The sequence below is a fragment of the Otolemur garnettii genome, unplaced genomic scaffold (genome assembly GCF_000181295.1).
Source record: "Otolemur garnettii isolate 467f Iridium unplaced genomic scaffold, OtoGar3 scaffold00001, whole genome shotgun sequence".
NCBI lineage: Eukaryota > Metazoa > Chordata > Mammalia > Primates > Galagidae > Otolemur > Otolemur garnettii.
This window is the reverse complement of record NW_003852396.1, coordinates 58,405,510-58,430,617: the sequence shown is the minus strand read 5'-3', so window position 1 is coordinate 58,430,617 and position 25,108 is coordinate 58,405,510. Positions and strand designations below refer to the sequence as shown.

Sequence of the window (25,108 nt, the reverse complement as noted above, 5' to 3'; positions counted from 1 at the left end):
GTATTCTCTTCTGCAATACTATTTAAAGCTCTCAAGGTCTTCAGACTACCTATTGAAAACTCGAGAGCAAATGTTTCACACTACTGACTGAATTATTCAGATATTATCTTAATATATTAATATCTGAATTATCTTAATATATTAATAATATCTGAATTTTTCAGATATTATCTTAAAACTGTATGTTTTCCTTTAACTATCTAATATATTTATTCTTCTTGATTCCAGTATTCTCTTCTGCAATACTATTTAAAGCTCTCAAGGTCTTCAGACTACCTATTGAAAACTCGAGAGCAAATGTTTCACACTACTGACTGAATTATTAAAAATGAAATATAATAGTTGGATAGCCTCTGAGGACAGACAGGTATAGACAAAACATTGGCTCAGAGATTGCCACAGGTCAAATCACTTCACATGCTCTCTTGTCTCTTGTCATCAGTTCACATGGGTCAAAGATTATATCATCATTGAAGCTGCGAGGAGTAACAGAAAAAAGAGAAGAGTACTGAACTCACACAGAGGCCAAGAGAACAAGAACCAACTTCCCTTTTAACCCTTTTATTCTATTTCACCAGGATCCAGTACAATTTAACCACGTGTTGAGACTCTATTAAATAGAGCACATGAAGTTGGTGTTACAAAGGACACAAAAATCACCAAGACAGGATCTATACCTTCAAGGACTTCACTTCTAGCTGAGAGGCAGCCACAGGCATAAGCAATTACAGTTAACACAGGACATGGACAGTGGAAAAACACAGTGACAACTTATCAATGATACACATTAAAGAGAAATTTTTTTTACTAACTATAAAGGAAAACTCTAGGAAGGTATCACTTGAATTTTATCTTTTTTTTTTTTTCTTTTGAGACAGAGTTTCACTTTGTTGCCCTCAGTAGAGTGCTGTGGTGTCATAGCAACCCCAAACTCTTGGGCTCAACTGCTCCTTCTAGCCCCAGCCTCCTAAGTAGCTGAGACTATAGCACCCACCAACCCATCCTGCTATTTTTAGAGATAGAGCCTCACTCCTGCTCAGGCTGGTTTGGAACCCGTGCGTTTAGGCAATCCACCCACCTTGGCCTCCCAGCATTTGTATTTTATGTTAATAGGAGGTGAACTTTCTCCTATTGGAGAAATGGAAAAGGACTTCCTGTTTCCTGGGGTGGTAGGGCTAGGTTATTCAAAGCAACCTTCTCATTGAGAAAAACGACAAAATGTAGGTAAAATATATTTTAAAACATCTTAAAAGCATTAAAGAGTTATTAAGATAGTAAGGCCAAAACTAAAGGGACAACAGATAATCAAGGACAAAGGAAGGTGCTCTTCCCTCAGGGTATTTTTCCTATTTTGGAAATGAACTTTCATTTTAATACCTCCATTTGACTTACAATAGTTACATATATCATAGAAAGGGGGACAAAGGAAGAGATAAAAGGTTAATAGAATAGAAAACACAAAAGCTAGGATGGGCACAGTGGCTCATGCCTATAATCTTAGTACTCTGGGAGGCCGAGGAGGGTAGATTGCCTGAGTTCACAGATTCGAGACCAGCATGAGTAAAAGCGACACCCCATCTCTAAAAATAGCGGGGTCTCGGGGTGGGAACCTCTAGTCTCAGCTACTTGGGAGGCTGAGGCAAGAGAATCACTTGAGCCCCAGAGTTTAAGGTTGTTGTGAGCTATGTCTACCAAGGGTGACAAAGTAAGACTCTGTCTCTAAAAACACAAACAAACAACACAAAAGCTGAAATAGTCCAATACATAGCTGTGCAGGAAACCCATTCTGCTACATCAGGTGGGGGGCAATTCAGGTATGGGCAGGATATGTTCCCAAACTTAACACATATGCTGGCCCTTGTCCTTCATTCCTCTCGATATAGCAACCCAAGGGCAGTTCTTTTCTATAAGCTACAAGCAACACTTGGTATGCAACCTTGCTCTCCAATTCCTACAATAGGTAATAGCATTAATTCCCCAACTTTCAACTGAAGACTTAGACAGGAAGGGTAGTCTCCATGGAAGTCCAGGTCCAAAGGCAATCTGAAAATTGCATTTAATTAAAGTTACTAGTAAAAATCTTTAAATTATCCATTAAATACAGTATCTGAAGTTTCATGAATACAACTTGTGACATTGTGATCAGAAGAAGAAATACATATTTGGTCTTTGCCCCATTCCTGGTGCACACCAACTAAAACCCTTGGAACTTCTGGAGTGATAAGTATGTATTTTGTATGCTAATGAGATGACTAGTGGGGGTTGGGGGAGATCTGTAGCTCCAGGATGGGTAATGGTCACCAGAAAAACTAGGCATAATTGAAGGGTTGGGATTTTCAGCCCCACCCACTCCAACCTCCACAGAGAGCACAGAGGCTGATGGTCCACTCCAGCCAATTGTAAGTGGCCACTGATTTAATCAAGTATCCTACCTAAATAAAGCCTCTATAAAGACCCCAAAAGACTGTTCAGAGAGCTGCCAGGTGGGTAAACAAGACCATATCCATGTGCCAGAAGGGTGAGACATGCCAAATCCATAAGGAGCCTTCCACATCTGATCCTACATATCTCTTTATTTGTATCCTGTAAAATACTCTTAGTAATAAATAACTATAAATAAAGTTTTCTTGAGTTCTGTGAGCTGCTCTAGCATATTAATCAAATCTCAAGACAGAATCATGGAAACCTTGATTTATAGCCAGTGAAACACTAGTTTTACAACTGACATCTTAAGTGCAGGGCAATCTTGGGGGACTGAACCCTTAACTTGTGGCATATGACATTAACTCTAAGTAGATACTGTCAAAACTGAATTACAGGACACCCAGCTGTGTCCACTGGTAAAATACTTAATGTATGAGGGGAAATCCCTGTACATCTGGTGTCAGATGTACTGAGTTGTGTGTCAGAGTAGGAAAAATGCTTTTTTTTTTTCCTATTTTGATACAACCCTGTACAGCAATATGTATATGTACATGCATAACATACACAGTAATAAACAAGTAAAAAGCACATACCTAAAATTGTGTCATTTTTCAATTTTTTTAGTGTGCAATAATAATTAAATTTTTATAATGCCATTATGCTATATTTTTATACAGCCCTCCATGTTATACATAACTTTAAGTGGATAATGATAAATTATAAAAAGCCACCACATGCAGGATGCTGGCTAAATCCTTGTACATTCACTATTTCATTTAATCTTTTATGAAACTCAGTGAGGAGGCTATTAACATCCTGATTTTCGAAGATAAAAAACTCAGGCTAATGGTGAAGTCACTCTTCCTGGGTTACACAGATCGTGAATACTGTGAGATCCAAAGCCAGGACTCTTAATAACTGTGTTACACAGACTCCTCATGAAACCACATTTCAGAATTTGTATACTCTACATAACACAACATTTATTACCCTAAAAACTAGTATTTAAACATATGTATCCTTCTCCTCCAGATGCTGCCATATCCACAGCCTCTAGACTAGTGCCTAGAAATATAGTGGACTCCATCCCTAACAAATATTGAGTGAATGGATGAATTAATTACTGAAGACAACCTGAGATTGTTTCAATCTTCATAAATAAATCAGATTCTATACATTTAACTAATTTGAAAAGTATAACTCTCAAAGAAAAAAAGTTTTTAAATATTTTTAAGTAGCCAAAAGTTAATAGCTAGTTTAAAGCTGCTTCAGAAAAAGAGGTATGTCTTTTCCAGACACTTATCCCACACACTGTACCAAGGATAAACCTAAATTTACAGTCAATTTCAAAGTCATAACAGAATGAGAAGAGGTTTACTGAGTTTAAGAATCTACTTGATCTTTAATTAGGAAATAACAAATACAACAGCATTAATTATATTTGTGACATAGAAAATAAAGCATACATATATAATATAAATTATTAGTTATTAAGAATAAATGCGTTCAAAAATAAAAGTTAGTCAAAATACAAGTAACCTTACCTAGTAAAAGGCCCTTACTAAGCTAAAATCCAGAATTAATCTGAAAGTAAATTTTTTTTTCTCACTTTTTGCCCTCAGTAGACTGCTATAGTGTCACAGCTCACAGCAACCTCCAGTTCTTGGGCTTAGGCAATTTTCTTTTTTTTTTATTAAATCATAGCTGTGTACATCAATGCAATCACAGACTAAACACTGTACTCTCCTGGTTAAATGCCTATTATCTCTGGCTACCCTTTTTTGGTTTTTTAGTTAAGACCCATTCCACAGGATCTTGTCCTAGGAAGCCATACTTCACCATATCCCACTCGACTCAGTCCCCAGGTGATCTTACAGAGGCAACTCCGACCTCTCTCGAATGCTACCTGCAATCCCACCAGCTAACAAATCTTCTCATGGCTCTTCCACAGACATATTACACTCAACCTGTTCTTTAATGAACAGAACATTTCCTCTGTTCCTTACATCACCTACCTTCCTGTATCTTAAGCTCAAAATCACATATTCATCTTCAACTCCTCACTCTCTGACATACTCGATCCTTCACTGAATCTACATCTATATTGCTCTCATCTCTTTCTTCCTTTCTGCTTCCATGGATTAATGCAATGGTTTAGCATAATTTAAGTGTGTTGCAGAAGTTTAACTATAGATTCAAGTGTGCCATGAGATAAACAAGGTTGAAAACACTGGACTAATGGGTCAGTAGCATATACAGTGGGGATATATCCTGGACAAAGGGATGATTCATATCCCAGGTAGACAGGTGCGGGATTGCATCATACTACTTCAAGCAACATGCAATTTAAAATTTATAAATTATTGATTTCTGGAATTTTCCATACTATTTTTAAACTCTAGTTGACTATGTGTAAAACCAAACCATGGAAATTGAAACCATACATGGGAGTGGGGGGACCTACTATAAAGTAAAAAAAAAACAAAAAAACAAAAAACAAAGAGCTACAAATTCCCAAAATATGGGGAAATTCTCCTTGACATAGCGTTAATGAACAATGTACTTATAAAAGTTGAAGTTAACAAGAAGGCCAATATGGTACAATGTTCTAATGGTCTAGAAATAACAATTTAAAGAATACTGACATTCAAAAGATGGTGAAAAAGACGACAATGCAGAAACGTTATCTGGGAGAAAGCAGCTTTCACTTGATCAAATAACCAGTTGTGCTAATATGCAGCCATATGTACATATATGGTCTTCACGCTCACTTTAAGAGATAAAACTAAGTGAAATTGACATCTGCACTATCTTCTCAAGCATCTATGTCTGCATCTTCATGGTACAAACATTTATATTCATAATGACGGCTCTCAAACCATTATAAAAGATTAAAGTTATTTTCACAGTGTTAAAAAAAAACAGAAAAAAATGATAATCTTCAACTAAATAGAAACCCACTTCTTCAACAGACTGATAGTAAAGGTTAGGCTATTAGGCTATAACCACAAACCAAAAACTGAGCAAATATTATATGCCAAGCATTGTTTTAAATGCTTAATGTGAAGGTCGGGTGTGGTGGCTCACGCCTATAATCCCAGTACCCTGCTTGAGCTCAGGAGTTTGAGACCAGCCTGAACCAGAGTGAGACCCCATCTCTAAAAATAGCTGGGTGTTGTAGCGGGTGCCTTTAGTCCCAGCTACTTGGGAAGCTGAGGCAAGAGAATTGCTCAAGCCTAAGAATTTGAGGTTGCTGTGAACTGTGATGTGAGCTGTGACACAATGGCACTCAACCCCAGGGCAACTGAGTGAGACTCTTGTTTAAAAAAAAAAAAATGCTTTATGTGTGTAACACATTTAAATCTTTTTAACTATCCTAAGTGATATTTAGTTACTACATGTCAGAAGTGGGCAAGGACATAGTAACCATTCAATAAATACTTGTCATGAATGACTCATATCTATTTTGCAGATAAAGAAACTGGCACAGAAGTTACTAAGCTCGCTCAGAGTCATACAGCTAATACATACTCTGAAGCAGAATCAGAATTTAAATTCAAGAAGTTGGTCAGAGCTCACTTTTAACTCTTCACTATTACATACCTTTAATGTTAATACTATCTTTTCTCTAAAGATATAATCTATTATTATTATGTGTATGCAGTAGAAATAGTAAGAAAGCAATGGAAAGGTAACTACCTGTCTGCTAGTTTTGAAAATATATGTAGAGTGTGTCATAATTTCTTGCTACTGATTGTGTGTTAAATGAGCAAATATACATCAAATGATTATAAGAGTATACGATAAATAAGACTTTGTATTAGCTAAAATTATTACTTAAGGGTTAAGGCAGAATGTTTTATTTCTACCACTTTTTATCATAAACAAGAGCAGTTTATAATAGAATTTCCATGAGATACCTTCATAATGTATCATTATATATCCTGCATCATATATATATCTAAACCAGCAATTTTCAACCTGTGAGACCCCTTTGGGGTCAAAGGACCCTGTCACAGGGGTCACCTAAATACATCCTGCATATCAGATATTTACATTACGATTCCTAACAGTAGTAAAATTACAGTCATGAAGTAGCAACAAAAATAATTTTATGGTTGGGGGTCACCACAACATGAGGAACTGTATGAAAGGGTTGCAGCATTAGGAAGGTTGAGAACCACTGATCTAAACTATAGCTAAATAATTACATTAACAAAAATTGTAAGGGACACTATAAGTTATACTCTTCTGATTTTTACTTACAACACTCCCAGATTTTTTCACAGATTTCTTTTAGTGCCTAAGAACCTTTCCTGTAATCAAGAACACTCGGCTTTGAAATGTAGTCAAAAGATCTGCTTAAAGAATTGTTCTTAGCGCCCTTCTTTCCCAATGTGGTAATTTTCCTTCAACTATAGTACAGGTACCCTTTCTATTTTCTTTTTTAAGACATTAAAATGTATTATGTAACTAGCTTACTGTTAATCTATATATAACCACTTATAATCATGAGAGACCCGATGAATACAAGTATTAAACGGTATTTTATACCCTTCCAACATTAATAATAGTAAGAGCCTTCTACACACTAACTCAAATTACATGATTTTCTTTAAGATTATGGAACATATTATAACAGCAGCATATAATTTTACAACACACTAATTCTTTTCCAATTGAAAGGTATCCTGTAATATTATCAGCATCAATGAGAAAAGACCACCAATTTTTGATGTGACAAAGCATTTTGGAGGGGGGAGTTTTTATCTTCTGTAAATAGTAGTTTTCATGTGCATAACTGCAAAAATTATGGGAATGATGTAAATAATCATTCTGGACCCTAGGGCAATTTGAAGCATATGATTATTCAAATTGTTTTTAATGAAAAACTGAAAAAACATTTTATTTATTTAATTATTTATTTTAAGACAGAGTCTCACTATGTTATCCTTGGTAGAGTGCCATGGCATCACAGCTCATAGCAACCTCAAACTTTTGGGCTTAAGCAATTCTCTTGCCTCAGACTCTCAAGTAGCTGGGACTACAGGTGCCTAACACAAGGCCTGGCTATTTTTTTGTTGTAGTCGTCATTGTTGTTTAGCAGGCCCAAGTTCGAACCCATGGGCCCCACTATTTGTGGCCAGCACCCTAACCACTGAGCTATGGGCATCAAGTCTAAAAAAATTTTAAAAACTGATTCATAAAAAGAAAAAAGAACAATGCAATTTTACCAATAAGTAAAACAGTGTGGGAAAATGCTGACTCAATTATTTTTAATTTTATATAGTAAATTATTAGGCAATAGACTATTTAATAGTATGTGAAATAAATGTCTCTTTAAAGCTAATTCTGTACTTTACATTTATATGTATCTTTAAAGCATTCTAAAATATCTCAATTAGCCAATATGATTTTTTTCCAGAACCAGGACCTTGAATAAGTACTACATTTACAAAAACTGAAATAAGAAACAGTATTTACTAAATCAACATGTATTGTAAACTTAGCAGCCTACGATTTAGCAATATTTTATCCTAACAACTAATTATGTAGGAGGTGTTAAATTCAAAGTCTTCTGAACTTGAAAAAGTACATGTAATAAATGTGCTTTTTTACAAAATTAGATACAGAATGTGATTAGTCAAATGTAATTTTATTCTGTTTTGTGACATTGTTGAAAAACAGACTAAAAAAATATGGTAATTCTAATTGAAAAACAAGAACTTGGCTCGGCGCCTGTGGCTCAAGCGGCTAAGGCGCCAGCCACATACACCTAAGGTGGCGGGTTCGAATCCCCAGCCCGGACCCGCCAAACAACAATGATGGCTGCAACCAAAAAAAAAATGGCCGGGCGTTGTGGTGGGTGCCTGTGGTCCCAGCTACTTGGGAGGCGGAGGCAGGAGACTCGCTTGAGCCCAGAAGTTGGAGGTTGCTGTGAGCGTGATGCCATGGCACTCTACCCAGGGGGATAGCTTGAGGCTCCGTCTCAAAAAAAAAAAAAAAGAAAAACAAGAACTTTAGAAGCCTATTTTATTAAACAAAAACCTATAAACATAATGAATATGATTTTCCCTTATAATTTTCCCCTTCTTAAATCCACTAGAAACTCTAAACCAGTGGTTCTCAACCTTCCCAATGCCACAACAGTTCCTGTGGGTCACGACCCACAGGTTGAGAACTGCTGCTCTAAACTCATCATACAAAAAGAATAAAGAAAATAAATTTCACTCTGTAAACTATATAAAATCTAGATCTTTCACAATTAAAAGAGAGTAGTAATTATATCTGACCTTCTGTAATACTTCATTAACTGTACATAAATGAGATGTTTCACAGAAATACAGAAAAATGAAAATTATGCCTTTAAACAACAGTAAACCCTTCTGGATGGCAATTATGCGAAGTGCGATATAATGGAAGAGTGTAAAGTCAGAGGACATTCGATCAAGCCTAGATTTTAACCCTCATTAATTGTGTTTTTCTAACAAACCATTTAACTGTAACTAAGCCATCGTATTCTCAATTATAAACATAGGGATAACATTACTTACCTTAGAGACGATAAAACCAACTAAGATTTGAAAGCACTTGTTAACTGCAAAGCCTGAAATGTGTTACTAATTATATACATACTTCCTTGCTTTCTTAAACAGAGTACACTGAACATAATTGAACTCATGGCCATAATTATGAATATATATTATTGTGCTCAGCTGTAGTAACAAAGGGACCACTGGTAACAGCCACCTAGAATAAAGGAGACCATGATGCTATTAGACTGACTGTTCTGGTGCCTCCCTCTAGCTATTGTTGCCTGCTGCACAGTTGCTGGCTGGACTTCTCACTACACATACCTAGAAGATGCCATCCCAGAAAAACACTAGTTGAAATCCTCTCTCCTATAATTTACTGTTTCACTTCCTCTTCTGCCCTTCTCTCAAGAGATCATTTTGCCTTCTACTCCACAGAGAAAAAAAAGAAGCCACAAAACCATAAAACAAATTAGCTATCACACAAATCCTTTCTTTCTTCCCTTCTGTAACAATGAATACAGGTCCCTCACTTCTCTTACCTAAAAGCTAATCCTTCTACCTATGCTTGAGATCCCACCTTCTTCTGCCTCTTTTCAATTATTCATTCTCCTGTAATATCAATCCCAATATTTTTCCTTGGCTAATTCTCATACAATGCAACAGATTCAAATCTCTCTCACCTTCTACAACAGAGATTCTCAACCTGTGGGTTGAAGTGTATTAAAGGGCCATGGCATTATCATACTCCAGCTACCTTCATTCTCCTTCTCTAACAGCTATAGAGAAATATTGGCATGCACTACAGCTACAGGAAGGTCACCGTAAGGAAGATGGCAAGGAGCTGGTGAGGCAAGGGTTTCAAGTAAGATAATTTTGAAACAGTGAGTGAGAGTAAATCAGGTGAGCTGGAGGATGGGGGAAAGTGGAACAGAGATAGCAGCAAATGCAAAAGTATATGCGTATGGCCAAGGAAAGGTTTCTAGCCCCTATAGCAGCAGTTCTCAACCTGTGTTGGGTTGCAACCCACAGGAACTGTATTAAAGGGCCGTGGCATTAGGAAGGTTGAGAACCACCGCCGTAAAGGGAAATGAATATAGAACCTCTATGGTTAACCACCCAAAGGATTGTAACAAACTGGTCAACATAAGGAACTAGGTCTTCTGTACTCATACATACATGTGGAGGAGGTTCGGTCTATGAAAATTAGATCAACTTAAAGGCTGTCCATGTGGGGAGGTGGTCTAGTATGGAGGTTCTACTATAGTTCAAGGATTCTACTAAATGGCAAATTAATACACTTTTATTCCTCCCCAAATGCCATGATAGTAACAGCAAAGAAATAATGTATTTTTTAAAAAGGCAAAAGGCATAAACGTGTAAGAACAAATACAAGCGAAGAAGAGAAACACCAAAATTTGAGATGTAAAATTGATCAATAAATGGTAAACAATGCAGTCTACCTGAGAAATATTTCTCAAAATAATAACAAAAGATAAATGCAAGTCACACTGACCCCCCCGTAACTGGAGACATCAAATGTGACTTAAGCATTACCAATATAAAGCAATTTTTTCCTTTCTTAAAATGTGTATACATTTTTTTAGCACTGTCTGTATAATTCCAAGAGGAAGAATGGAGAAGAAAAAAATATGTGAAGCCACAAGGGCTGCAAATATACCAAATATCCAATGAAAGAAAGACATCAACCAATAGATCCCACAGTTCAGTTGACAGCAGGTAGGATACACAAAGTGAAACTACTAAAAACAAAAAATAAAGTGAAAATCATGAAAACAGCCAGAGGAAAGAAAGCACATTATAAGGAAAGAAACAAGGATATGAATTATGGCTGACTTCTCATTAGAAGCACTTTAAAAGAAAAAGAACTGTCAATCTAGAATTCTCTATTCAGTGGAAATAGAAAATGGATTTCAAAACAAAAAACAAGAAATATCATAGACAAAGGAAATAATGCCAGACAGAAACATCACAAAAAAATAAATACAATACAAACACACATACACAAACACTCTAATAAATCTCCTTTAAAAAAAAATGCTTGAGTAAAAATATTTAAAATAGTAATTAAGCATAGAGTTTATAGTACATGTAGAAGTAAAATACAAAAAAAAAGGTGATAAGTGGAAGAATAATGCTATCAAGTTCTTATTTTGTGAAGTAATATGATGTTCTTTGATGGTAAACTGTGATAACTTAAAGATGCATATTAATCCCTAGAACAGTAACTAAAAAATACACAAAGAGATATAACTAAAACTTTAACAGAGGAAATAAAATGAAATACTGAAAAATACTTGATTTGTTCAAAAGGAAAGAAACAATAGAAGAACAAAGACCAGCTTAAGACAAAGAAGGAAGAAAGGAAGGAAGGAAGGAAGAGAGGCAGGGAAGGAGGGGGAGAGGGAAGAAAAGAAGGAGAGAAAGAAAAAAGAAACAAGAATAATAAGGACAAACACATTTAAATCCAAGTATTATTAATAATTGCATTAAATGTAAGTGGACTAAATATCTCCCCAAAAAGACAGATACTGGTGGACTGGAAAATTTTAAGTCTTAATTAAAAGCAATACATAAGAAAATAGTTTAAACATAATGGACTAGGCATGACGGCTCACACCTGTAATCCTAGCACTCTCAAAGGCCAAGGCAGGAGGATCCGTGGAGCTCAGGAATTGAGACCAGCCTGAACAACACGGAGACCTTGTCTCTATTAAATATAAAAAAATTAGCTGAGTATTATTGTGGGCACCTGCAGTCTCAGCTACTCAGGAGGCTGAGGCAGGAGAATTGATTAATCCAGAACTTTGAGGTTGCTGTGAGCTAGGCTGTTGCCATGGTATTGTAGCATGACAACAGAGAGACTCTGTCTCAATAAAGACAGTTTAAACATAAAACAAGGACAAATTGAAAGCTCTGTATCTTTTAATGAAATTAAATTCATAACCATAAAATTTCCCATGAAGAAATCTCCAAGCTCAGGGGACTTCACTAGTGAATTCTACTATACTTTTAAAGAGAAAAATAGCAATCTTTCACAAACTCTCCAGAAAAGAAAGACAGTGGAAACACATCACAATTCATTTTATGGGGCCAGCATATCTGTGATACTAAATTTAGATATAAACATTACCAGAAAAGAAAATTATAGAAAAACACATAACATTAACCTATAAAAGTTTAACAAAAGAAATGTTTAAACAAAGAAATGTTTAACAAAATAGCAAGTTGAATCCCATAATACATAAAAATCATACTACTTTATGAGCAAGTGAAGTTTGTTCAGTTTAGGAATGCAAACTAGTTTTAACATAAGAAAAATCAACATAAGTCACTACATTAACAGATTAAAAGAGGAAAATCAATAAACACAAAATTCAATAAATACAAACAGCATCTAATGAATTTTAATATCCATGTATCATAAACCTCCTAAAGTATAAATTAGAAGAATTTTCTCAACCTGACAAACAGCATCTTTAAAAATATACAGCTAACAGCATACTTATTACTTACTAATAATATCTTAAAGGTTTTTCTTTTAACATTAGACACAACTCAAGGGGCCAGGCATGGTGGCTCATGCTAGTAATCCCAGCACTCTGGGTGGCCGAGGCCAGTGTATTGCCTGAGCTCAGGAGTTTGAGACCAGTCTGAGCAAGAGCCAGACCTGGTCTCTAAAAAAATAGCTGGAGGCTGAGGTAAGAGATTCACTTGAGCCTAAGAATTTGAGGTTCCTGTGAGCTATGACGCAATGGCACTCAAACCCAGGGCGACTGAGTGAGACTCTGCCTCAAAAAAAAAAAAAAGAAGAAGCAAGTCAAGGACATCTGCTTTTGACACTTCAGTTGAACATTATAATTGAAGCACCTATGTAGTACATATTAAGAAAATAAAAAGGGCACCATTTGGGAGGAGGCAAAATGGCTGACTGGAGCCAGTTTACACAGAGGCTCCCATCCAGAAGGAGAGTTAAAGGACAGAAGTTTAGCAAGTAAGCTAAGAGTTTGGAGCTGAGACAAGAGAGATTAAAGAGCTCACATCACCCCTGCTGAGGTGAGCTGCGACCCCAAGGAAACAAACAATAGATACAAAACCCATCCCAAGCAGCTCCCCCTCACACAGAGTCCCCTCCCCCATGAGAACAGCTCGCAGTATACCTTCTACCAACATGTTAGCAGAGTTCAGATCTCCTCATATTATATCCCACAGGAGAGCCCTTGTAAAAACAGGAACTCCTTCCCCGAGAGGACCCACTACTGTGCCATGGCACTCTCCCACCAGACATAAAACTGAAAATGTATGCTATCCACAATTCTGAACTCCCAGCACTCCCCAAGACCCCTGGTGATGTTTTAGAGAAACACTTCCAGCCTCTCTTAGCAAGCAGAAGAAGCCGGGCCTCTGCTCCTGTGGCTGCCACAGGCAGAACAGATCTGGGACGGAAATGCAGGCCCTGTGAGCAAAGGGTATGCCTGAGGCAGTAAGGGCAGGGGCACAGGACAGCAAGACAGAGAAGAGAATTCCCCACATGCACAGGCAGCATACTCCCAGGTGAGCCTGAGTCAGAATTGCTGCTCTTGTGAGTGCAAGAGACAACCAGCCCCCATGGGAGCATAGCTGGGACAAAAGCAGGCATGACAGCAGCATCAGCCGAGGGAAAGGCAGGAACCGAGAGCCATTTGTGAGCTCCAACCGTGCCCGCCCCAACACAGAGTGCAGCGGAGAGAGATGCCAGCTCCGTGAGAATTGGAGCAGCGGCAGTGGCATAGGGTGGGGCTCAGTTGCAGTTTCTGTGTACTCAAACTGCACCTGGCCTGAAGGGGAACACAGCCAGGACAGAAATGCAAATTCTGCAAGAATATAAGTGTAACATCAATCGGGGAAGGGGCAGGAACTGAGTGAAACTCCCTAGCCTACATTAAGCACCCAAAGAAGTCAGGCTTCAGTGCCCCCTGCCAGCTGGTGACAGGGTGTGACGGCCTGGCAGAGGAGACATAAATCTCCCAGTGACTCGGGCAGGCACAAACACCTGAAGCATCTGCTCATTGGAGGGAAGTGGTTCATAGCCCTGCAGGGTTACCAGTGACTGGGCATGAAAGAGATGCAAGGTGAGGATGGAGACATCAAACTTCCTGGACTAATTCATTTGCTGGGGGGGGGGGGAGTTCTGACTCTACAGAGCACCAGAGCAAGTCATACTCGAACTGCCAGCAGACCCCTGCTATCTAGTTGCTAGAGACCTTTTGAACTCTCCCACTTGAGACTGGGCGCTGACTCAGACAACTGATTTAGAACTCTTGACCTGGGCCAATCACCCAAGGACCATTGTTGCGGTGTGGGAAGGTTTGATTTTCCTTTTCCAGTTGTTGCCCGTGGGGGGCAAGTGTCTTAGTTGCTTATATTTCTGCACAGTTGATACTTCAATCTAAAGTTACTGATTCACTAGGATTGGACAGAGACTAAAGGAAAACAAGAGCCACTTAGCCCTACCACCCCAAGCAGGTCCCCAGTGTCCCAGGCTGTAGTACTGTATGGATCCTTTGCAAAGAGTAGCAGAAAACCTGCAGTCATGGATAACCAGCAACATGAATAATCACAGTAGATCAACTCCCCCAGGTGGACACACCAGAAGATCCCATTCGTAAACAAAAGGCTGAGACGTCAGAAATTGAATTCAGAATTTGGATTACAAATAACATTAACAGAATGGAGGAAAAGTTGGAATTAGAAATTCAAGAAACATTTCAAAAGTTGTGTCAAGAATTCATTAAATTCAAAGCAAAATTACTAAAGATTTTGACACATTGAGGCAAGAACTTGCAGCCCTCAAATATCTGAGAAATACAGTAGAATCCCTTAGTAACAGAATGGAGCTGGCAGAAGAAATGATTTCTGATATTGAAGACAAAGCTTTTGAATGCTCCAAAACGCTCAAAGAGAAGTAGAGAACAAAAATGGATCATCCTCTCAAAGAGCTCCGGGATAATTCGAAAAAAACTAACATTCGCCTCATAGAATTCCAGAATGCTACGAGGTTGCTTCCAAAGGCCCAGATGCTATACTTGAAGAGATAATCACGGAGAACTTCACAAACATGGTAAAAGATTCTGAAATTCATATAGAAGATAGTTTCAGAACCCCAGCACGACTCAACCCAAATACGGCATTTCCCAAACACATTATAATTAACTTCACCAAAGTTAATGTGAAGGAAAAAATTCTGCAAGCAGCCAGACATAAGAAAACCATAACCTACAAGGGGAAGAATATTAGAATGATTGCAGATCTCTCTGCCGAAACTTTTCAACTTTTCAAGAGGGTGGTCATTGACCTTTAACCTCCTAAAACAACTTTCAACCCAGGATCCTGTATCCAGCTAAACTGAGTTTCATCTATGATGGAGAAATTAAATATTTTCATAACATTCACATGTTGAAGAAATTTGCCATAACTACACCAGCTCTCCAGGATATTATCAAGCCTATCCCCATAATGACAAGTGCAATCCTCTACCACCAAAGTATACTCACTCAGAAACTTTTGATCAAATTCCAACTTCTACAGTGGTGAAAGGATTAAAAATATCCACTGGACTTTCAAAAAACTCAATACCCCAAATTCACCAGTCTTATCAATACTCTCAATTAATGTGAATGGCTTAAATTGTCCTCTAAAGAGGCACAGGTTGGCAGACTGAATATAAAAACTCAGGCCAGATATCTGTTGCATACAAGAATCTCATCTTACTTTAAAAGATAAACATAGACTCAGGGTGAAGGGATGGTCATCTATATGTCAGGCAAATGGAAATCAGAAAAAGCAGGTGTTGCAATTTTATTCACAGATACAAAAGGCTTTAAACCAACAAAATAAGGAAAGATAAGGATGGTCACTTCATATTTGCTGAGGGTAACACTCAACATGATGAAATTTCAATTATTGACATTTATGTACCCAACCAGAATGCACCTCAATTTATGACAGAGACTCTTAACAGACATGCACAACTTGATTTCCTCCAGCTCCGTAACAGTCGGAGAGTTTAACACTTCTTTGGTAGTGTTGAATAGATCCTCCAATAAGAAGCTAAACAAAGAAATTTTAGATTTAAACTTAACCATTCAACATTTGGATTTAACAGTCATCTACAGAACGTTCCATCCTAACAAAACTAAATATGCATTCTTCTCATCAGCCCATGGAACATCCTCCAAAATTGATCACATCTTAAGTCACAAGTATAACCTCAGCAAATTTAAAATAGAAATTATTCCTTGCATCTTCTCGGACCATCATGGAATAAAAGTTGAACTCAGTAACAACAGGAATCTGCATACTCATACAAAAACATGGAAACTAAATAACCTTATGCTGAGTGATAGCTGGATCACAGATGAGATTAAGAAGGAAATTACCCAATTTTTGGAACAAAACAATAATGAAGACATGAATTACCAGAACTTCTGGGATACTGCAAAGGCAGTCCTAAGAGGGAAATCTGTAGCATTGCAAGCCTTCCTCAAGAGAAAGGAAGTTAACAACTTAATGGGACATCTCAAGCAACTGGAAAAGGAAGAACATCCCAATCCCAAAACCAGCAGAAGAAAAGAAGTAACCAAAATTAGAGCAGAATTAAATGAAAGTGAAAACAAAAGGATTATACAACAGATCAATAAATCAAAAAGTTGGTTTTTTGAAAAGGTCAACAAGATAGATAAACCTTTGGCTAGCCTAACCAGGAATAAAAGAGTAAAATCTTGAAATTCATCAATCAGAAATGACAAAGACAAAAATAACAACAGACTCCACAGAAATTCAAACAAATTTAATGAATATTACAAGAAACTCTATTCTCAGAAATATGAAAATCTGAAAGAAATAGACTAATACTTAGAAGCACACCACCTTCTTAGACTAAGCCCAAATGAAGTGGAAATGTTGAATAGGCCTATATCACAGTAGTGCCAAAGAAGATGAAATATTTAGGAGTTTACCTAACAAAGAATGTGAAAGATCTCTATAGAGAGAACTATGAAACTCTGAGAAAAGAAATAGCTGATGATTTTAACAAATGGAAAAACATACCATGCTCATGGCTGGAAAGGATAAATATTGTTAAAATGTCCATATTACCCAAAGCAATATACAATTTTTATGCAATCCTTATTAAAGCTCCACTGTCATACTTTAAAGATCTCAAAAAAATAATACTTCGTTTTATATGGAATCAGAAAAAACTTCGAATAGCCAAGACATTACTCAGAAATAAAAACAAAGAAGGAGGAATCACACTACCAGACCTCAGACTATACTATAAATCAACAGTGATCAAAACAGCATGGTACTGGCACAAAAACAAAGAAGTGGATGTATGGAACAGAATAGAGAACCAAGAGATGAACCCAGCTACTTACTGTTATTTGATCTTTGACAAGCCAATTAAAAACATTCAGTGGGGAAAAGATTCCCTGTTTAACAAATGATGCTGGGTGAACTGGCGGTGACTGTAGAAGACTAAAACTGGACCCACACCTTTCACCATTAACAAAGATAGACTCTAACTGGATTATAGATTCAAATTTAAGACATAAAACTATACAAATATTAGAAGAAAGTGCAGGGAAAACATTGAAGAAATCGGCCTGGGAGAATATTTTATGAGGAGGACCCTCCCAGGCAATTGAAGCAACACTAAAAATACACTACAGGGACCTCATCAAACTAAAAAGCTTCTGCACAGCCAAAAACACAGTAAGTAAAGCAAGAGACAGTCCTCAGAATGAGAGAAGATATTTGCAGGTTGTATCTCTGACAAAGGTTTAATAACCAGAATCCACTGAGAACTCAAATGCATTAGCAAGAAAAGAACAAGTGATCCCATCTCAGTGTGGGCAAGGGACTTAGAGAAAATTCTCTGAAGAAGACAGGAGCATGGCCTACAGACACATGAAAAAATGCTCATTATCCTTAATCATCAGAGAAATGCAAATCAAAACCACTGTGAGATATCATCTAACTCCAGTAAGATTAGCCCACATCACAAATCCCAAAACCAGAGATGTTGGCATGGATGTGGAGAAAAGGGAACACTCTGCACTGCTGGTGGGAATACAAACTAATTAGCTCCTGTTAGAAAGATGTTTGGAGATCATTTAGGGATCTAAAAATAGACCTGCCATTCAATTCTTCAATTCCTGTATTAGGAATATATTCAGAGGACCAAAAATCACTTTATAAAAAAGATATTTGCACCAGAATGTTTATTGCAGCCAAATTCATAATTGCTAAGTCATGGAGGAAGCCCAAGTGCCCATCGACCCATGAATGGATTAAGAAATTGTGGTATGTGTACACTATGAAATATTATGCAGCCTTAAAAAAGATGGAGACTTTATCTCTTTCATGTTTACATGGATGTAGCTGGAACATATTCTTAGCAAAGTGTCTCAAGAATGGAAGAAAAACTATCCAATGTACTTAGCCCTACTATGAAACTCATTTATAAGTATCCACACTTCCAAATGAAACCAACTATAGCCCAAGAAGAAGGGGAATGAGAGGGAGGGAGGATGATTGGTGGGACTATACCTATGGTGCACATTACAAGGGTACGTGTTAAATCTACTAAGGGTAGAATATAAATATCTTAACACAATAACTAAGAAAATGTGATGAAAGCTATGTTAACCACTTTGATGAAATTGTATATAAAACTAGCACACTGTACTCCATAATTGCTGAATATCCACATTAAGGGAAATATTATAAAAATATGACCTCCCACTTCACACTATACACAACAATCATAAGTCCAAGAGTAAGAGCAAACTTCTTTTAGAATGAAGCTTCTAGAAGAAAACACAGAAGAATATTCTCATGACCTTAGAGAAGAAATCACTAACTACAAAACAAAAATTTGATAAATTACATTTATCACAACAAAAAAACTCTGTTCATCAAAAAACACAATTAAAAAAAAATGACCTGTGTAAGCCACAAACAAGGAGAAAATATACACGGGTCAAGAATATATTTCAAATATTTAAAAAGATACTTCACAATGAAAACAAATTAACCAATCACAATTAAAAAGGCTCAACATTATTTGTCATCAGAGGAAAAAAAAACATGATATCAGTACAAACACAGTAGAGTAGTACAATGATTGTCAATAGGATGTGGCAATTTTTACACGCAGGAAGTTATTTTTGTTTGTAACTGGCATATAGGGATGCTGCTACATATTGTACAAAACAAAGAACAAACCACATAACAAAGAATTACCCTGCCCAAAAAGTCATTGGTGGCAAAACTGAGAAACTTCAGTAGCTGAAATGAAAGCCACTAACTAATAGCATCAAACGTTGGCAATGAGATAGAGCAACTGACTTTCTGATCCCAGGATATGGAACCTTTATTAAAAGGAATTGTTCTGTGAATGTTGGATTCAATGGAGGGGCCACACTAGGGTAACATGTGGCCTTGAGGCACTCTGGTGTTTGTCAGAAGCTACCATGTAAGTTCAAGTGTTTTCTCATTAACTAGTTAAAAGACAAGAAGGCCTACAAGGACTGGCAAGATGTCCAGAGACCCCGTCTACTTCCCTAGCCTCAATTCACAATTAACTGAGGTACAAGGATGATTTAATATTAGGAAATTTTCAATAAAATGTGGTTGATTTTACTGATAAAAATCTTAAAACTTCTGAGACAAAAGATACCTTAAGGTCATTAGTCCAACTTATTACCTAAGGCAGGAATATTAGCATATTCCTAATGGTGAACTAGCTAATGTCTCTCACAACGAACACTATTGGGGAAAATATCATTAATATATCTGGTATAAAACAGAGTAACAACAAATGATGCATAAATAATAGTTCTTTACTCTCCTTGTAAGCTGAGTTAACTATACACCATTACAGAGTTACTGACATTGTTTTAAGAAACATCACAGCATAGATTTAAAAAAAAATTAATGTAACAGTTCAGAAAGAGAAACTAATTTGGGTAATATTTGCAAATATATGCAGACACATTATGTGTACAATATACAAAATAGCCAGTATATCCAAAATATTTCAATGTGTAATCAACATGAAAAAATTTTAGATTAAAATCCTTTTTTGTACTAAGTCTTCAAAATCCGAAGTATATTTTACATTTACAATGTATCTCAGTTCACACTAGCCACATTTCAAAAGCTTAATAAAGTGGCTACTAGATGCAGTTCATTATGTAACAATACTTCCAAGCATTTAACTTGGATTTATTTCATTTAATCTGCCCTGAGGCATACACAAGGGAAAGTAATTTGCCTGAGTTTTCATGACAAGGGCAGAGTCAGGATTCTAACTAAATCAGCCTGACTCAGATTTCTTGCTTCTAACTTCATGCTGTCCCAACCTTAAAGTTTTTCTGTAGTAGTACTCAAAGTGTCAATTAAATCAAATTAGTATCACCTTATCATTTATTTTTTGGAAATCTAAATTTCTGGTCACATAAAAAACTAATTTTTGCCCTCATGATTTAAAATCTGACAGAAAAGACTTACCATTAATATGAGTTTTTGATACTTCTGTTTTAGCTCTGACACATTTGCAGATGGGTCTGCCCCCAGAATGCTGTACCAATCCTTTTTTGGGGTCTGCTCAACTGCCATCATCCATTGAACAAGAAGTGGGCCTTCTCTGATCAACTGAATAGAAATATTAATAACAATTCATTACAGCTGCATGCACCTCTCTTTCTAAATTCTTCAATATTTAGTTGTGCTAATTATTATAATGCAAATCTGAGGAAGCACATATTTCATTTTAAACACCCCAAGATTTCCATGTGTAAGTATACAGACAAGACATAGAAAACCTGTTGGATATTTCATGATATATGCTTATATCGTAAGTTAATGAATACACAACAGCATAAAAAAAGGAATCTGATAATGGACCTAAGTGGTGAATGAGCCTCTAAGAATATATAGTTCTGCTAGTCTTGTGGTAAAACCAGTACACATGCAAGGACTAACACACTGGAGAAGCTTAATAAATATTCACAAAATGAACGAATAAAGAAAATTAAACAGACCATCAAGGAATTAAAATGCATTTGAGGGCATTCTTTCAAAATTTTTGCAGTTTACTTCTTTCTACCAGATTACCTGGAAAGGATGCGAAAAAACCCCAGTGCAGACCAGTAGAAAACAAGAGTTCCCTTGTTACTGGAGAGGCGCTCAGACCTCGCAAAGAAAGATGCTCCGAAACTCTACATTTGAAGATAACTCAGTTCGCCATTCTACAGAAGAGAAACCACCAGGAGCCCCAGAAACCAGGCAATTTCTTCCAACAAGAAAGTGTATATACCTAACGAGACAGCGGGCACGCCTCAGACTGGGACTTGGGACTTCCTTACAATCACAGCTGGTCTACCCAACCTTGCTGGGTACCCCCTCGGGTCTTTATATGTTACCAGACTTACCAAACTTTACATAACCAGCAGTGCCCACTTTTTCCCCCGAGGTCGGCCAGAACCAGGAAAAGGTTTCTTCTTCCGCCGGAAATCACTGCGCCGACGGGCGCGCGTCCCTAGTCGAGTTGCAGTGGCGGAGGCACACACCGGAAGTCCCGCCCCGCCGCCGGCGACGCGGTTGCTATGGTAACTAGTTCCCGCTTGGATGGCGTTTACCAGCAGTAAGTGCTCTCGCCCGAACCCTTCTGTGGAAAAAGGCATCGTTTGCTTCGCTCTTTCTCTCTTCTTTGTCCCATCTCTTAAACTATCGCTTCTCTCCTGCTTCTCAGCGAGCAGCCTTCCCCATCCCAAGCTTTCCCGCTTTCATCCGAGCTTCCTCCGCTTACCTTCTCCTCAGCTGCTCCCAACCCTTTTGGTTGGTGCTTGAACTATTGGAGAATAGAGAAGGATATGAAAAGGATGAGGAGGTCTGATCTTATTCTCATCCCTACAATTACATTAGAATGTTCTCACTCGAAAATTGAAGCAATAAAACCTATGCTCCCTAGGGCTGGGTTTTGTGAGAGGTTTTTATTATTTTTTTATAGTTTAATATTTTTTTCCTCAAAAGATGTTCAACCTAATTATAAGACATTAGTAACAGAATTAAAAGATAACAAAGCTTTCTAAAATCTTTTCACATTTTCTAACTCACTTCACTTTCGCGTCTACCCAGGGAGGCCAGTAAGGCAGGTGCTATTATTCTCCCTTGGTGTTTTAGGAAACAAATCAAGGTTCAAGGCCAAATAGCTAATTGGGTAGCAGCAGAACTAGGGCTCTTAGCAAGACTACATATTCCCAGTGCAGCTGTGCTATTTTTCAAGCTTGCAGGAATAGAATGAACTGATCTCTTTTAAAGCAGCTAGGAGGTACTGCAAATAGGCATTGGTAGGGTTTTTTGTTGGTGGTGATTTTTCTCTCTTCTCTCTTCCTTTGTTCCCTTTAATTACTTACCTCTTCTCTGTGCTGCTTATTTTACATTGCCCTCTCTTCCATGCTTTGTACCCTAAGTGGAAAACTTTATCTTATGTTTTTGGCAGCAAGACACAAATTTCAGGTGTATATGTTAAAGTGGTTTTTTTGTTTTGTTTTGGAAACAGAGTCTCCCTCTGTTCAGGGCAGAGTGCTATGCAACCTCAAACTCTTGAGCTTCGGCGACCTTCTTACCTCTCAGCCTCCTGAGTAGCTAGGACTACAGGCACCCACCACAACACCCAGCTAGTTTTTCTATTTTTATTTATTTATGTATTTTTTTTCTTTGAGACAGAGTTTCACTTTGACGCCCTTGGTAGATAGAGTGCCATGGCATCATAGCTCACAGCAACCTCAAATTCTTGGGCTCAAGTGAGTTCTTCTTGCCTCAGCCTCCCTGGTAACTGAAACTACAGGACCCCACCACAACACCTATTGTTGCTTTTTTTTTTTTAAAGAGAGACGGGGTCTTTCTCTTGCTGAGGTTGGTCTAGAACTCCTGAGCTCTGGCAGTGCACCTGCCTCAGCCTCCCAGAGTGTTAGGATTACAGGTGTGAGCCACCACACCTGGCCAAAGTGGGTTTTTTTTGTTACTGCTTAGATTTGCTCTCCTCCTTTTAAAATCATTCTTCTATTAAATATCAGCATGAGAAGCACTCAAACAGAATAAATAAAATGTTTTAATATGATCAACTATTTAATGATGATATGAACTATAAAGAGTGAGTGATACAGGAAAGTTAAAAGCTCTAAAAATGAAAGTATAGATTAGGTCTTCCACAGGATTTTATCATGTTTAAGGGCAAACATAAAGGGCATGCTAATAATCAGAGGATCTGATTTTAGTCCTGGCTCCATCATACCTTCCCTGTGGTCCTATGGAAATACCTAAAGCAACAGAATTAAATGTTGTTAGGAATACCTTCCTATACAGTACTGTTGGAATGATGCCCCCTTGAACTGCCCTCGCTCTCAAAACTCCCCGCTTTGCACTGCTTGTCTTTCCTTGTATAGGTATGGTCAGGTACCATATACTACAGTTTTTATAGCAGAAGCACCTATTTTGATTTACTATTCTATTGGGTTACTGTAAATAAATTTACTATTATTTATATATTATCATATGGTATTTATTAGTTTTATTGATTTATATGGTTTGGTAAATAAGAATTATACTTTTCCCTGCAGAAAATCCCAAATATTTTATTATTTCATCTCTGTAACACTTTAGTGTGCATCCCTAAAACATTCCACCTTTTCTTTCTCTCTACAATGCCATCATTCAACTAAAATTGTCCATAACTCATCTATGTCATCTAATATCTAGATTTTATTTACATTCCCTCAGTTGTTTCAAAAACGTATTTTTATAGTGGGTTTGCTTTAATTAGGATCCAATGAAGTTTATACGTTGGTGGGTCTGTCTTTTAAATATCTTTTAAACAATACAGAAGACCCATTTCTTTACTACAATCTTGGTGTTTTTTAATTGACACTGGCTTATTGAAACAGATCCATTATCTTACACTGTTTGTCTTCTTATACTAAAATAATTTTTTTTTTGTTTGAGACCTTCTCTTTTTTTTTTTTTTTTGAGAGTCTTAACTCTCTCACCCTGGTTAGAGTGCAGTTGTGTCATCATAGCTCACTACAAACTCAAACTCCTGGGAGATACAGGTATTTCTATTTATTTTCTATCTACCTACCTACTTACTTACCTTTCTACCTATGTGTGGAGAGAATATCAAAAGTTCTTGAAAGAGACTTTGAAAGACTTGAGATTTTTCACCTGATTGAAGTATTTAGTAGTTTCTCATATAGTCTAGAAAATTAATAAATATTTACTAAACACTAAATGAATTGGGAAATACTTGTTGATCCATTCTTTCAGACTGCCCTCCTCAGCTGATAATAGTACATAAGTCCATATCAAGCATCTTCTAGATCAGTGGTTCTCAACCTTCCTAATGCTGCAATGTATTTTCATCGTTAAAAAGGGATCATGACCCATAGGTTGAGAACCACTGTTCTAGATGCTGTACATTCTGAAGTATAATGAAAAAGAAAAGCTACAGCTTCTTCTTCTTCTTCTTCTTCTGATTTTGACACCGAGTATCATTCTGTTGCCCTGAATAGAGTACTGTGTAGCTCATAGCAGCCTCAAACTCTTGGGCTTGAGTAATCCTCTTGCCTCAGCCTCTGGAACTACAGGTGGGTGCAACCATGCCCATTTTTTCTGTTTTTATAAACAGGGTCTCACTCTTGCTCAGGCTGGTCTCCAACTCCTATGCTCAAGCAATCCACTGGCCTCGGCCTCCCAGAGTGCTAGGATTACAAGCCTGAGCCACCACACCCAGCCTACAGCTCCTACTTCATTGTCACAAGCCTTAAAAGCTTAGTTTATCTAACAGATGCAATCAGTGTGAATTAATTCTTTGTACCCTTAATGAACCACCTCACCCCCCAAAAGCTTAGTTTTTCTGGGTAGATAGGCATGGGAACAAGCAACTGCAATAGCGGTAGGAACTGCTATTTCAGGGGAAATACCAGATGCTGTGGCACACAGAATAGATTACTTGGGTGACTAATATCCTTAAATCAAGATGAAACTAATCTAGAAGTGTTAAGTTTTAAATAGGGCTTTGAAGA

At 37.3% G+C, this 25,108-nt stretch overlaps 1 protein-coding gene across 1 annotated transcript in view; it reads right to left on the bottom strand.

Annotated features, from left to right (window-relative positions):
• The window catches only part of DNAJC24 (DnaJ heat shock protein family (Hsp40) member C24), a 57,353-nt gene extending 35,848 nt beyond the window's left edge, over positions 1-21,505 (bottom strand). The window contains exons 1-2 of the mRNA XM_003781206.3: positions 21,458-21,505; positions 20,535-20,678 (exon numbers count right to left, since the gene is read on the bottom strand). Coding sequence (XP_003781254.1) covers positions 20,535-20,645 — 111 coding nt within the window. The 5' untranslated portion in view covers positions 20,646-20,678; positions 21,458-21,505. The remainder of the gene's footprint in view (positions 1-20,534; positions 20,679-21,457) is intronic.
• Positions 21,506-25,108: the final 3,603 nt, after the last annotated feature.